This window comes from Excalfactoria chinensis, chromosome 5 (assembly GCF_039878825.1).
Source record: "Excalfactoria chinensis isolate bCotChi1 chromosome 5, bCotChi1.hap2, whole genome shotgun sequence".
NCBI lineage: Eukaryota > Metazoa > Chordata > Aves > Galliformes > Phasianidae > Excalfactoria > Excalfactoria chinensis.
The window spans coordinates 21,667,336-21,682,246 of record NC_092829.1 but is presented as its reverse complement, the minus strand read 5'-3'; the positions used below and the strand labels follow the sequence as shown (position 1 = coordinate 21,682,246).

General features: G+C 35.0%; 1 protein-coding gene across 8 annotated transcripts in view; it reads left to right on the top strand.

Moving 5' to 3' along the window:
* The window catches only part of MIPOL1 (mirror-image polydactyly 1), a 173,154-nt gene that overhangs the window by 74,762 nt on the left and 83,481 nt on the right, over window positions 1–14,911 (top strand). For all 8 annotated transcript variants that reach the window (XM_072338782.1, XM_072338789.1, XM_072338785.1 and 5 more), the window contains one exon: window positions 7,703–7,810. In XM_072338782.1, the coding sequence (XP_072194883.1) occupies window positions 7,703–7,810 (108 nt within the window). The remainder of the gene's footprint in view (window positions 1–7,702; window positions 7,811–14,911) is intronic.

Genomic DNA, 14,911 nt, shown 5'->3' with positions numbered 1-14,911 from the left:
GAAACACTGACCAGTCAGTATTCATCAAGCGTTATCACCAAATGTTCATACAATTAAACAAGAACAACTATTGATAAAATTTGCATAATGCTGAGAATGTTTACAGAACCCAATGAAGAAAAAAATAAAACAAAATAAAAATTGGCCAGTGATACAGTGCTGTGGAATGGATGTTTCACAGGCTAAGATGAGAACTGAAGTGTGCACATACTGCAGTGCAGAAGAAGGGAAGGAAGGTGCTGCATTCAAATGAGAAAGAGGCCTCTTGAAGGGAGGTGACTTGTTTCATCCTTCAACAGCAAAAGAGAACAAGTAGAACAAAAAGTAAAATAGCTAGTAAAGAAAAGGTTCATATCTTTTTGTATTTTGCCTACCTGTTATTGTTTTTTTGTTTGTTTTGTTTTTTTGTTTTTCCCATCTCTAAAAGAATGTATATAGGGCCTATGAATCCATAGGAATATAATAAGAAATAAAGACTAAAATAAAAAGATTGGTTACTTAATATACAACAGGTAAAACCCATGTTTATTCCAGCTTCATGTAGCGAAGTTTCTAGCTTTTACACAGTTCTCTTTATTCCACTGTGCAACCTGGGAGTTGTCTGCAGTGTTCTGAGTGTTATGAGTAAGGGTAAGCTGCATGAGGATCTGTGTGAGAGCCTGGAATTATAGCATTTAGTAAATTCTAAATGCTTAGACTTAAGCAGTGTTCAGCTCCATTGAATGTGACTAATAATACTGAGGAAAGAGGAAATATATAATACCTCACTACCAAGTACAAAATATCAGGTAAAAAGAAAACAGTTTAAAAGGTATGTGCCATGTCTGTACAAGTGTGCTCTGCGTGAAAAACTGTAGATTAACACACACATTTTAAAGTACTTCCATGACTTCATTTTCTGTGCCATAGCTTTGTTTTGGTTAGACTGATGATATGTTTAGATGAAGGTACGTTCATAAATTCTGAGGACAGAGACCTAATTTGATGCTTAGGGCTTTACTGTACTACACAATTAAGACTGAAGTGTAAAACAGCTTGGTTTGGTTCTTCTGTAGGCTTTCCTGTCTGTTGGGCCTGTGCAGATGCTTCAGATAACCTAAGGCTTCCCAATGAACCTATGGCTTCCAACATGAAAAAAGTTCTTTTTAACAGCCTTGATGCAGAGCAATACAGCAAGCTATGAAGGTGACCAACTTATATAGCTTTAAGAACCTTACTGTTGTTTCCTCCTGTAAATGAGCTGTCACTCACAACCCTATGTTAGTAGAACTGTACTGGGTCAGTGGCACAGCCAGCACAGGGATCCTGCTTGAATGATCAATGAATAGCATACAGCTCAAGAACATCAGGTTTTGGGGTTGTTTTTGTTTTTGTTTTTTTGTTTTGTTTTGTTGTTTTTTTTTTACATCACCTTTTATATAGCATCATTGATTAGAAGAGCCAGTCTGCACTGAGATCTTGGAGAAATAGATCCAACTTGTGTTAGTCTTTGAAATGTCATCACTGAAAGAACAATAGAATGTGTAAAACTGTAGAGAGAAAAACTGAGCTAGGGGAGACTACAATGCTGTTTAATAACGACACATTATGATTGTTAAGACTTAAGGTGAAAGCAGTTAATTATCAAATTTTTTCTGATGTCTGTGCATTTTAATCCATTTCCTTTAAGAGTTCCTTTAGCTGTTCAACTGAAAATGAAAGCTTGCTTTGCTGCATTTTCAGGTGTTAAGATGTACAGATGGTAAGAAAGGGTAGGAAGAAACCAAGTAGTGTACAGCATGTTATCTTCTGTAATGCAGCAGGTTCCAATTGGCTCATACTAACAAGGAAGACAAAAAATGTTTCAGTTGTATTTTAATGCATTTCCTTTGATGGCTTCTGATGGATCAATACACATTTCAGTACAGGAAAAAAGGGAAAAAAAAAAAAAAAAAAAAAAAGAAGAAGAAAAAAAAAGCTGTTTACATTCAAGTGTTTATTTTACTAATAAAATACAATATTTTTAATAACAATTTTTAAAGATGCATATGTTCATAGGCCCTAAGCTCTACAAAAGCACTTTTCTTTCCTCTAATCTGAATAGTTCTAAGCTGCTGGGCATTATATAAATAATCATTTAAACACATTTGTTGATATTTTGCCAGAACTTTGAAGAAATGTCTTTTCTTTTGGAGGTTTGAAAATCTTAATTCAACATAATAATTAAATGGAAAAATTCTTCTAGTGATTATTATGTAGAGACTCCTTTATTTCTTTATTTCTATTAAAATGATTATTTTAGAAGAAAAAGGATAAAAATGTGTTTGTATAAACATAAGTGCTTCCAAACATCTGCAGTTCAAAGTACATAATTCACAGTGACACCAAAGGTTGGCTTGTGTTTTGACTGGATGACTTTGGTATTATTTTTGTCTGCAAAGGAAAGAGTGGTGTAGCATCCAAGTGGTGCAAGATGTTTGCCTCTCGAGAAATCATGATGAATTTGGGACAAGGGGCAGACTGTTTAAAAAAAAAAAAAAAAAACATACTGAAGGGAGAAGGAAAGAAGGGCTGTCAAACAGAGAAAGCTTGCATTTCTTTGGGCGTCCTTGAACTGGGAGCTACTCTAAAGCGTAGGTCATTATAAACAAAATAAGGAAAGGAGAACAGAATAATAAATTAAGAGTACAATCAGTCTGAATCATTTTTGTTCACTTCATGCTGTTATTTATTGTATTCATGTTTCCACAGCCAACAGCTTAAAAATGACAGGTGAAAATGCTGTCATGTTTCTTCATGTTTTTAATGTGTTTGATATATAGGTTAATTATTTATTGTGAATATGCATTTCCTAATTTCAAAATATGTCTGAAATTTATTTTTTCCAAAAGTGTTATGCTGTGTTATAGGATATTGGTATCCTTCAAGCACATTGTTTATTGGTAGTTGTGGATTTTACATGAAGATACCACGTACTTCATTGGAAAATGTTTTATTTAAAATACATAAAAGAAAAAATACATCTTTGGGAAAATTGAACTAGTTCATCTGTGACTTAAATTAACTTCTGCTTTATCATAATTTGGAGGACAGAAACCATTTTCCCAAGTTACTTAGTAAGAATTAGTATGATTTTCTTTCTCAGTACTTCACTGTCTGAGAGCCCAATTCAGGAAGATCTTCATGCATAAATATATATGGAATGTAATGGAGTACTCATTGCTTAAAATGAAGTGTTCAGTATGCACTCAACTGTTATGCGCCAGCTGACCTATTGTAGGTGACTGTACACTCTTTTGATTTTTGTCTAATTTGAATGAAACTATTTTGTGTGAAACTATTTATGGGAAGCTGTGGATATATACAAGATCTATAATTAAACTAAGAAACTGTAAAACTGACTGGATTGGATCAGATTATACCAAGATCCTCACAGATTACTGCCATGGCTCTTATCTCAGCCAACAGTCCAGACTTAAGGAGGAATACAAGAACGAGAAAGGCATGTTACAGTACCATTTCATACCTTTCCTTTTTTTCAGCCATCTCATCATTGGGTCATGTGTCGTTATACCAGTGATGATCCATAACTTTATTACTCTTTTTTCCTATACCATTATTTCTTCAATTGCTTGCAGATTTTTCTTCGCTGTTGTGTTATCTGTTGTGTTGTCTAGTATTAGAGTACATCACTGAATAATCCTTTTAAATACTGACCAAAAATTACTCATCATTCTGTGTAGACTTGACTTGAAAGAGGTCAGCACCTGCTGAGGGTTGAACTGGTGCTCACCTTGAACATGCTTGTTCTGCTGAGTCATGTTAGCTGATATTTTTTTCAAATAAGGGTTGTCTAGCAGGAGAACAGGTGTTCTTACTGTCTGTCCTATCTTTCCTGTATGAATCTCTTCTTCTCCATTAGCTGTTTGCTTTTCTTTTTGTATTTAATTGCTCATAGTATATCCTGTGTTGGGTACAGGAGTGTATCTTTAGAAAGACTGGGTGCATTTAGAAGAGTGAAACTGGTTTGTAATATGAAAATATGGCTAAAGAGAAGATTGAGTACCTCTTGTTGGGAATAGATGATGTTCTAGTGACATCTACATGCATGGGCATTGGGTGATTGCTCAAGAAACATTTGAAGTAGGCATAAAGAGATTCAGTGTCTGGCATGTATATTACTGCTTGGATGAGGCTAGTTGAGGTGGGAAACTTGTAGAGGGAAAGTGTATTTTCAGAGAGGGGAGCAAACAGTAGGATTTGAAAGAAGAGAGGGGATGATTTTTTTTTTCCCCCCTTTGTTTTTTTTTCTCTATCAGCATTGCCTCTGAATAAACATGGTGGTCTATGTGATGATGCTGATCCTTGGTGAATTGTGTGAAGCCTTATAAAATGACGTGCTACCATTTCCAAGGCTTTAAAATCCTTTTCTTGGCAGAGTCTCTAGTGCTCTGATGAAGGCACATTCTCCTTGACATCTGTCTACACTGCTTTCATATTCTTTGAAGTATTTACAGTGTCGGAGATAAAAAAGACGTTTTCTCAGTTATGGTCCTGTCTTTGTAACTGTACAATTACACTTCAGATCAGAATGTTAGGTGACGTGTGCTGCACAAAATATTGTATCTCTGTCTTTAAGAGGATCCAAAATTTGTAATAATTAAAATAAAACAATTCCTTTAGGTTTCAGATTTCTCAAAAAGATACGCCTGACATTTCCTTTTTTGCCAGTACTGAACCAGACGATGTCTTCTCTTCACTGCGCTCCAAAAAAGTATTTTTATATATGTTTTTAGAAGGAAATCCAGTTTCTTACTTACAGCTGTTGACATTTCAGAGCCCTGGATTGAACCAATAAAAACACATGTTCTTTCAAAGAACACCTATTTTTACTGGACCTTGCTAATGACCAATGACACAGAATTCAAAAAATGTTGGCTGAAATGAAGAGAAAGGCTGTATTGTTTTCAATTATTTTTTTAAAACTTTTCCTTATAGCACAACTACACAGAAATTTCTTACACTCTTGTTCTTGTGAAAGATTACTTGTTTTTAGAATACAGTTGTTAATGGTTGAAAGATAGTTCAGGTCTAAATGTGTTGCAGATTATAAAATGTGAGACACACAAATTTTGCCATTTAAGATTATTATAATGTTTTCACTTACAGAGCATTTAAAGATCGTACTAAACATTCCCTGAGCAGTTAAGAATGCATTTGGATTCATAATTCATTTGAAACATCTCCTGTAAATACATTGTTTCGAACACATTAAGACACTTACGTGCAAAGGTCAAATTAGATCATCACTTCTTTCAGTGCTACTCTCATAATGGATTCGAGCTATATACAGATTCAGTGTGCTCCCCCCCACCCCCTTCCCCCCTTTTTTTTTAATATTAACATTCTTACTGAAAATGAAGTTAAAGGTGAATGATGGTATGCCACCAAGGCTGATGTTCTAAGGTGAGTGGATAGGGATGTACACATGTTTTACATTATTTGTGTTGCATCTTTATCCTGTGCGTTGGGTCTGCCATGTGGCACAAGGTGCTCCCTGTTGTTTTAGTATTTTGACTAAGCAACGGGAGAACAGAGAGCAGGATAAGATGGCATCCATGCTGTTAGTTGTGCCTTCTGAATATTTCCTGTAAGAAACCTGTGCTGTTCCTGGTTCAAACTGGGAATTGCAGGGCAGTGTTACAAAGGCTGTCTACAAAATAGAAAAGCAAGATGCCTACTAATATTACATGGCAACAAAAGCACCATGAATAATGCCTGAAGTAGTAGTAGTTTTTTAGGTAATGTTTAGATCCTGTATGCTGCAGAAAACAAACAAACAAAAAATCCAGAGAAAAAACAGAATACTATGGGCTTACTTTTCAGTAGTTTTCCAAGCTCCTGTTTCTCAGATGCTTAGATATGTAAATTTTATTCCTGATAAAGGAGAAGAATTACAAGTGTGATTTATGACTTTTCTGTGAGATAGACATTAAATGTCCTAAGTTTAGAAAAGCATTTGCATTTATTTTAGCTTTTTTTTTTTTTTTTTTTTTTTTTTCATTTTCCCATGTTATGATTTTTTTTTCCCCCTCATTTTATTGGTATAAAATTGAAACTGTGCTTTAAGAAACTTTAAGACTCTCTCACTGACAGTATGCACTACTCCAGGGAGACATTCTAATACCACAACTGATATAAAATAAGATATTCTAATATCACTGTTGGACACCTACAACTATTTAAAATTTATTTATATATAGGATCAGATAATTTTGTTTATATACTAAATTGGTTATCTTGACTTGTAGTACATTATTCAGGAGAGAAAATTACATGTTTTGTTTTTGGGAAGCACATATGTTGATGTGTTTTATTTAAAATTTCTGTCTCAGACTCCTTTGGAAGTCTGTTTTACTTAGGCTTCAATTGTAGTTTATATGTGTAGTTAAACTACAGGTCTCTATTTCACACTTTTTCTCTGTTTAGAGTTGACATGAGTCATGCGTCATTGTCTCTGGTAAGAACTGCATTGGAATAAGTTGTATGCATTTGATAGGAAGCTCTGTTCTGTGCCTTCCAAAGCCAGCAAGGTAGCAGAAGAGAGTGAAATATTCAAGCCTTTTATTTGAGACAACAGTGCTTATGTGGGCATTAAATCACAATTCTCATTTCTTTCTTACTAGTGTTTTCAGATGATGTTTATTAAAATATTATTTCTCAGTGAATTGTCTAATGTCCCAACAGGATCTACCAGCTTAGTTTTTTTAGTGATGATATCCGAACTACTTCCTTGTAATATGCTGTTCGAAGATGTTCTTGTTAATGTTGTAATTTTGCCTAGATCTGTCCAACAATTGTTCCCCTATGTCTTCCTCGTCCTTAATCTGTTTTTTTTCTTTGTTTTTTCTTTTTTTTTAGAGTTTTTTTTTTTTTTTTTTTTTTTTTTTTTCCTCCATAAAGAAGTACATTGTTGGCAACTAATTGCCCTTTGTAACCAAAGTTAAAAAGAGGCAAGACTTCTTATGGTTACTGTAAAATACAGTAAATATAATTTATTTCATTTCACAAATTGCAGATCTCTAATCTTTAGAGTAGATGCTCAGGTTACAGCAGTAAGTGTATGTATGTATGCACACAATAGCAAATGTTAATTTTTTCATTCTTTGTCATTAAATTAATATTAAAACATAATCATCTTAAAACTTGTTTTCTTTCAAGCTGTGGTATGTGCGTGGGAATTAGGGTAATCTCAGTGTAAAAGAAAAAAGAAACAAACAAACAAAAAAAACGTATATTTTCTTTTAAAAGGCTGATTGAGTGGAGGATGTTTAATTTGCTCGTTTTCCTAAAAGCTTATATTGCTTCCTTGATAATCACGTACTTAATAAAGACAAAATTTGGCATTATATGGGTATGAGCAGAGTTTCATCTCAATCTCTTTGTAATTTTTAAGACTTCTAAAAATGTTCTGCAAAATTTCTTTATCTGATAATAAACTTAGCTTTGTTTTGGCATGCAGTTGGACCAGGAAGAAGCAGAATATTGCTGCACATTTTAAAAACAGCTCTAATACTGCTTAGGAATTGTAACATGCTTTTGTCCAATGCTTTCTCTACTTGCAGAAATGGCGATGGGGTTATTTACGTTAATTCATTTGGCTTGTTGAAAAAAAAAATATGCTCACACTCCTCTACTTAATGGGATTCTTTCCTCGTTGCAGTGCAAACGGCTAGAGCAGGAGCTTCATCATCTGAAAGAGCAGAACCAGACTTCAGCAAACAACACGAGACATCTGACTGCTGAAAACAATCAAGAACGTGCTCTGAAGGTAAATCTCCATTTCTTCTTGCAGGCAAATTAAGGTTGTAAGCCCCTGGTGCCAGCTTTCTGGGCTGCATATATCAGTTGTGTACATTTCAGCAGAAGTGAGCTATGGTGTTTGCCAACAACCCCTTCTTTAAACACAGATACAGCACCCTTCTGTTATGGTTTTATTTTATTTTGCGTATGAAAACAATAAGGAAAAAAATAACATCCACTCCAAATTATTGTGCTGGAAATTTACACTGAATTCTTGGAGACTGTCCTTGGATTACATTTTATAACGTGAAGAAAACTGCCTCATGGTACCTTTGCAAAACTAATATTTTAAAGTATGGCTGTTTGATTTGCTCCCAGCAGTGTGTGCTATATTAATAACATTGTTGACCTATACTACTAGTGACCACATAGTTGATACTACTGTTTGCAAAAGGGTAGCTAGTTGGAATTGGGAGGAGGAATAATAAGTCTTGTCAATAAGAATAAAAATGAGCAGAGAGGCAGGAGAGGGTCAGAGAAAGGACAGTGTGAAGTGACAGGTTATTGCTGCATTGAGAAAGGGAAATTGTAACATCAGTGAAATTGATAGCTACATAACCAGCCATCTCACCACTAGCCAGCGTAAGAGCAAATGCCAGGTAAGATGTGGAAGTGTCATGCGCGCCTGTTTAGCTGCTATATTCTTAAACATCTCTTTGATCAGTAATGGAAAGAGTGTAAAAGCAGAAGTTTCTCTGTTGATACTGTGTTGCCATTTTAAAACTGCTTGATGTAGGTAGTGGGATACAAGCATATCTCGTTTGTAGGCAGATTTTCCTGTGTGTGCGTGTTGGGAAAACATTGTTATTCATGCTACATCTTGACCGATGCAAAGTAAAGGAATTAAGGTAAATCCTTGTGTAGTTTGACATTTCTCAGTTAAAAAAAAGAAAGTGTAATGAATAAACGGAAAGAGGCTGCATGGCACATAAATACAGTGTATTTATGGGCTTATAATTGCTGTCAGAATCTATGGTGATTTTTACAAAATCAAGTGAGGAATATTGAAAGTAATCTAGCTTCAGATGCCTAGAAATAGAGAATGTAAACATTCGGGGCTGTTTCTGACCATACTAATGATATTGTTTTGAATCTGAGATCACTGAAAGTTAGTGCTTGCCAGGCACAATGTTTAGTAAGTAGTATTGTCTTTTGTTAATTGCATGCTGACTTGTTTTTTCTGTCACTGAAACCATTATGCACAGACACTTTCCTTCAGAAAACATCAGTGTTTTATTGAGAGTACATTTTTACATATAACATTGTCTGACATAATGCTCGCAGGATAATTATATTTTCAGAGCAAGAAGTGACTTAATAGTTCAGAGTGTTACTAGGATTTCATCCTAAGCCTGATATTGCTCTCCCAGCACCTAATCTTTAAAGAATTTAATTTCTGTCTGCCACAGGCATTTTTTTATATTTTCGAAGTTAGAGGTTAATTGGTCACTGTCTTTTAGAGATGAGAGTCTGGGAAGGAAAGAAACGATTGCTTTTCAATTTATGTTGAAGTCGTACTATCTTAATATTATACCACTTTTGTTTCAGTTCTCATTACTGTTGACTACAGTGACGGCAGGTCCATCTGAGCACTTTTTAGAAGGCTGCTTGCATAGGTTGAATTCCTAGCCTTAAAAACTATGAAATGCATGTATGAATTCTCAGCAAAAGTGGTCACCATTGTTAAGCAACTTTTCGACACTCGTCCTGCCCTAAGCAGTCATAAAAATGAAAAGCTTGCCAGCTCTTTTTAGTGTAGTTATAGCCAGGAAGCTGGTAGGGATTAAAGTCAGGTCAGCAACATCTTCAGCAGTGGGTAGGCCTGTCTGCCAGTTGATTGCAGTCCTGCATTCAGTAATGTTAATTCAAATACGATCAGGTATCCTGTGGGAGATGTCCAGATACCATATCCATCCAGAACAAATTTGATTAGGGAAGATTAAAAAAAGAATCTCTTAAAATAAACTAATACTCTCTTAAATATAATTGATGCTGGTGACTTAGTTTTGCAAAATATGCATTTTGGTGCTAGGGGACAGATGAGAAACTTGACCAGCTTCAGATTTCCTGCAGGGAAGCACAAACAACAGAGACAGTGTAAGGCTACTAGCAATCATATCTGGGTAAATATACAGTAGTCAGGATCAACTGGATTAAGGATGACATAAAAGTTTGTGACAAATAATGAAATCATTGCCTTTCAGGGTCCTGAAATATTCTTAATGAGACCTACTTATTATTATTTCTTCCTCATTTTTTTTAATTATCTTACTATAATGAGTTGCTCAGAAGGAAAAAGTGGTGTAAGACTGACACCAAGGAGAAAAAAAGCAACCAAAAAACCTGTTTCATTTCACAGATGGTATGGTCTATCTGGTGAGATAAACTGCAAGCTTTTTGTTTTATTTTTAGCTATACTAGCTCAGAGAGCTGCTTCCAGCCTGGTTTGAGGCTGCAGCAGTACAGACGCCTGAGTGAGATCAAGCAGCATAGAGAATTTTCACCAGAGAGAAGAGGTGCTGGCAGTAAGATGGCCAGACTCAGGATGTAGGGATCACAAAAGTGATGTAAACACTCCTGCATACTTATGGTTTTATGTACTTTTAGATCCTATGTCACACCTGGGAATCATCTTTCAGATAAGACATTTGACACATAATGCATAGTGTATAGATCTATCCTGTGTTGTTATATCTGTACATCTTTGGCAAGATGTTTTTAACTAATCTCTATCAGATGTATTAGTGCTATGTAATTTAACATTTCTGCATTTGATGTAATGATGATATAGAACATTTCTTAGTGATGTGGGCCATTCAGTCCCACAGTGCCAAATTGGTACTCCTAATTTTTATATTATTGATCATCATAGTATATATTAATAATGGCACGACTGTCAAATCTTTCCTCCAAGTAATGCACATAACAAGACAGAGGTCATTCAGGAAAGGGTGTGGACACCTATATCCATCACTAAAGTAAAATAATCCTCTTCTTTGTGAAACCATTTAAAAAATCTTATCATATTGCAGATTGAATTATACCTAAATCTTTTAGGGATAATTGCTTCCTAAGGGCCTATACATTTGTGCTTTTAGTACGTTTTCATAAAATAAGATCTGCAGAGTGCTTTGCAGTTCTAATGTGTCAGAGTCTGTACGTAAGATAATTCATTTGTGCTTGGCCTTCATAATTAACATTTGGTCTCTGCTGATTCTGATAAATGTAGTCCCATAATACACTGAGATATCAGATTAAATTAAACATGGAAAAGTTGAAGAATTGATTTTTTTTCATTAGTATTAAGTATTGTTGTGGATCATTTTGTTGTTGTTGGCTTTGTTGTGTGTAGTTTTGAAATGCAGAGCTTTAAGTAATACATTTCCAAAAAGAAAAATAAAGATTTTGCCATTGTGAAAGTCCTTTACTCTGTTGAAAAAGAATAGGAAATAAGTCTTGTGGATCAAATCACTTAATGTGAAAATTCATGGAACATGTTTAACTGAATTTGAATTAAATGTAGGGAGAGGTGACTTTTCACAGGCCTGATTTATTTTGTAGCTTTTAATTAGGTGGCACATTCTTTTTGAATCAGCTATTAATCTGCTTTAAACACCAAAGAGACATAGTAATTTACTTTCAAGCTAAACTCTCAATGTGGAGGAGAGGCCATTTCATAATATACATATCAGGTGCCCTTTAATGACTTAATGAGTTTACTCCAGCCAAGTATGATGTCATTAGAACATATAAAGGTAATTAATCTCCTTCCGAATTGTTAGCATGTTAATCTTTAGTTATGATTGACTTTTCTTTAATTTTTTTTGTTTGTTTTGATTAATATTTTTAATAGTCATTTTCTGTGAAATCCTAAGTTCTTCCATAGTTTTCTTATTAATATATTGTAATTTAGAGTAATTTGCAAGAAACTGGCCTGAGGGAGCAGATACTTACTGTAGGGTCATAAAGCAATTATAGCTATTGTCATCTGCTTTCTGCTGACAAATAAGAGTTGTGTCAAGGACAGGAAATCTACAATGCGTAGCAGTTTGACAGATAATGCAGTGAGGATGCCCATGAAATAAACACTCTGGAAGTGCTTCCTTTTGCCCTTCATAAATTGTTTTAAGCTCTGTTTTGATTCCTAGGATTCTTAGAGTGGAAACCATTTTTTCCTTTATCTTCTTTACTGTGCCATCCACAAGAATAAATCTGGTCAGTGTGTGAGCTCATGAAATGCTCAATCCCAGAAGTATCTGATGTCATTTTTCACAAAAGCTTGAACATGAAGTTCAAAAATATTTCCTACTGTTGAAGTGCATGGAATGTCCATACTAGAGATATTGCATTGGTTATGGAATCAAGTCCCGCTTTCAGAAGATAGTATCTGTGGCTTATATCTGTGAAACCTAAGTAATTCCAATATTGTTTTTATGTTTAGAACCTCAGGGGTGAAGTTTTAGAGATTCATTTTAATGTGTTTGGAGCTGATTCATGCCTGTGAAGCCTTTGATTTGCTTCTGACAGAACAACACGCTTTTGAAATATTCTGTAATCCAGAGAAATTTGCATGAACCAGTGATGGGAAACTGGGAGACTGAAATCTCATAACTTCTCTTCAAATTTCAATTCAACATACATTTTTTTACATTTATTATAGGAATTAATTGCATCCTAGAAGACTGAAAGAAAAGCCTTTCAATACTTTCATAATCATTTAATATAAGGCAGTAGAGATCTTGTTGATATATTAGAAACCTGTGAACATGGCATGACCCAGCATCATCCAGAACACTTTTCTGCTGACTTCAGCCATTTTGTCTGTCATGCCGTTACTAACTTCAGTGCTGTTTGAGTGATAGAAACCAGTTGCTGATTGCAGATATTTTATACTTTACAGATGAATAGCTCCATTATCTAGTAGGGAAGAGGCTATTACACCTTTGTCCAGACTGTAATCTACAGTGTAACTAGATCTTGCTCTCCAAGAATTTAAGACTTACTTACAGTTAATCCTCCTCTTGACCTGGTGTTACTCTTAGTCAACCATATGATAAAGATGATTTAAAACTTTTTATTCACTTCCGAGTTGTTGTTTTCTTTTTCTTTTTTTTTTTTTAATGAAGCAACTCACCAACATGCATTTGTTGAGTAATCCAGCCCTTTCTCATTCATTTTGCTGTGAGCTCTCCAGGCATATGTAACTTTCCCTCCATATCTAACAGAGATATGCTAGAAACATAATTAGTCACTTTGTGGCTGGTGTTATTAAGAAGTAATAAACATCTCTGTGGATCTCAGTGTAAGTTGGTGCATCATGTTATAAATGACAAGGTCATGTACAACTCCAGCAGAAGTGATTCTGCCCATGTTCTACCTGGACATTAATTCTCTGTGTTCCTTTCTGCTGATGTTGTAATGTCTCCTGCAGTTCTTGCTACAGAATTCTGACAATCAGCCCAGTTATCTGTATATATGGAGAGGTCAAAAATGACATAAGGCTTCTACAGTCACAAGCATTCCCTCTCACTCCCAGTGGAAAAACACGTGAGAACTGGTTGAATGGTCTTAAAAAATGGTCATTTGAAGTTTCTTTCAACCCTGCAGTTCCTTTGAGCCAAATGTTATAACCTGATCCTCTGACCAACTCAGGCTATAAGATCCTCAGCCAGATGTTTTTCCTTCATCTGGTGTCACATTTAAAGTATAGCAGTTTGAAAATGTGTATCCCTTTCAAGATTAAAGTGACTAGTTTAGCATATATTTTTTTAATGTGAATCAAAAGCCAGGTTTATAAATTCTGTTTGCGCTTATCACTTTCCGTTGCTGGTTTTGCTAATAATTCTTGTAGCCATTCAGGCTAGTAAGCTTTATTTAGGCAGATCTTGACAGAAGAGTTATTCAAGAGTGACATCCACATTCTTAATGACAGTATCTTCCTGTCTGGTAATAGATGCTTTTGGACTGAGAGAATTTATATTCATCAATGAAAATATCTTAGTTTGTATAGTTTAGCAGTATCTGTAAGTTGCAGTAATTGCTTAAATGTAGAATAAGTTAATAATGCAATGTTTTCCTCTATTGGAAATAAATGATGAGACACTTGCCATTCACTGAAAGTGGAGTCATCCAGGATCCCTGTAGAAGCATAAGCACCTAGAGTCTGATAAATCTGATTTGTATGAAATGTTATATCCCTGGCTTAAGAGAAGTGATGCTTGATAATATCAATATTTGCGTGATTTTCAGTGAGTGTCTTTAAGTGGCCATCTTTCTTGCAGGGCTGTAGATAGAATGTTCTTGGTTTGCTAAGACATTGCTGTGGAACAGAGCTTTGAACCTGTTCAAGTGTTGGTTTCCAAACTGAAGGAAACAGATATACCAGAGTTCTCTTTGCTTCATCAGTTGCACTGCTTGGGCCACCTCTCTGTATCTGTAAGACTGTCCTTTCACAGGCAGCACTATCTAGCAAGGCAGCATGTATGCACATTGTTCTCTTCACAACAGTTATTAAGGATTTCTTGGACTCTTTTCAAATGAAAGAAGACCAAGCAGTGTTTCTTACTGTGACTTCAAGTCTGTCATAACTGTTTTAAAGCAAAGTAGCTAATGGATTAGAATGGATGTTTTGAGGGTAAACCATATTTGTCTGGAAAATGATCCTGACAGAAGTTTCATCTGTCTAATTTAGTTATACTTATCACAAACATTGTATATCTTACATAATTTTATAATGCTTCTTAGAGCCTATAAGCTGCAGCACAAGAATGGCAATGAGTGTGTCTTGACAAACTGAACAAATAGCATCTTGGCTCAAAGAATTTGTTCACCTTACCTGATGAGTTTGTCTTCCTTCTTTTCTGTTAACAGATGCTGAACATCTCTAGCCAAAGCAGATATGTTTATTGAACTTTGATTTAGTTCTGAGCATTAAAGAATTCATTACTCATTTACACTGTGTTTGGGGTCAGCTTTCATCTTCTCCACTAGAATTCCTTGCAGTTCTGTTGCCTCTTATTTTATGGACTTCAAATCTGTCTTGGCATCAGACTACCCTTGACAATCTTAA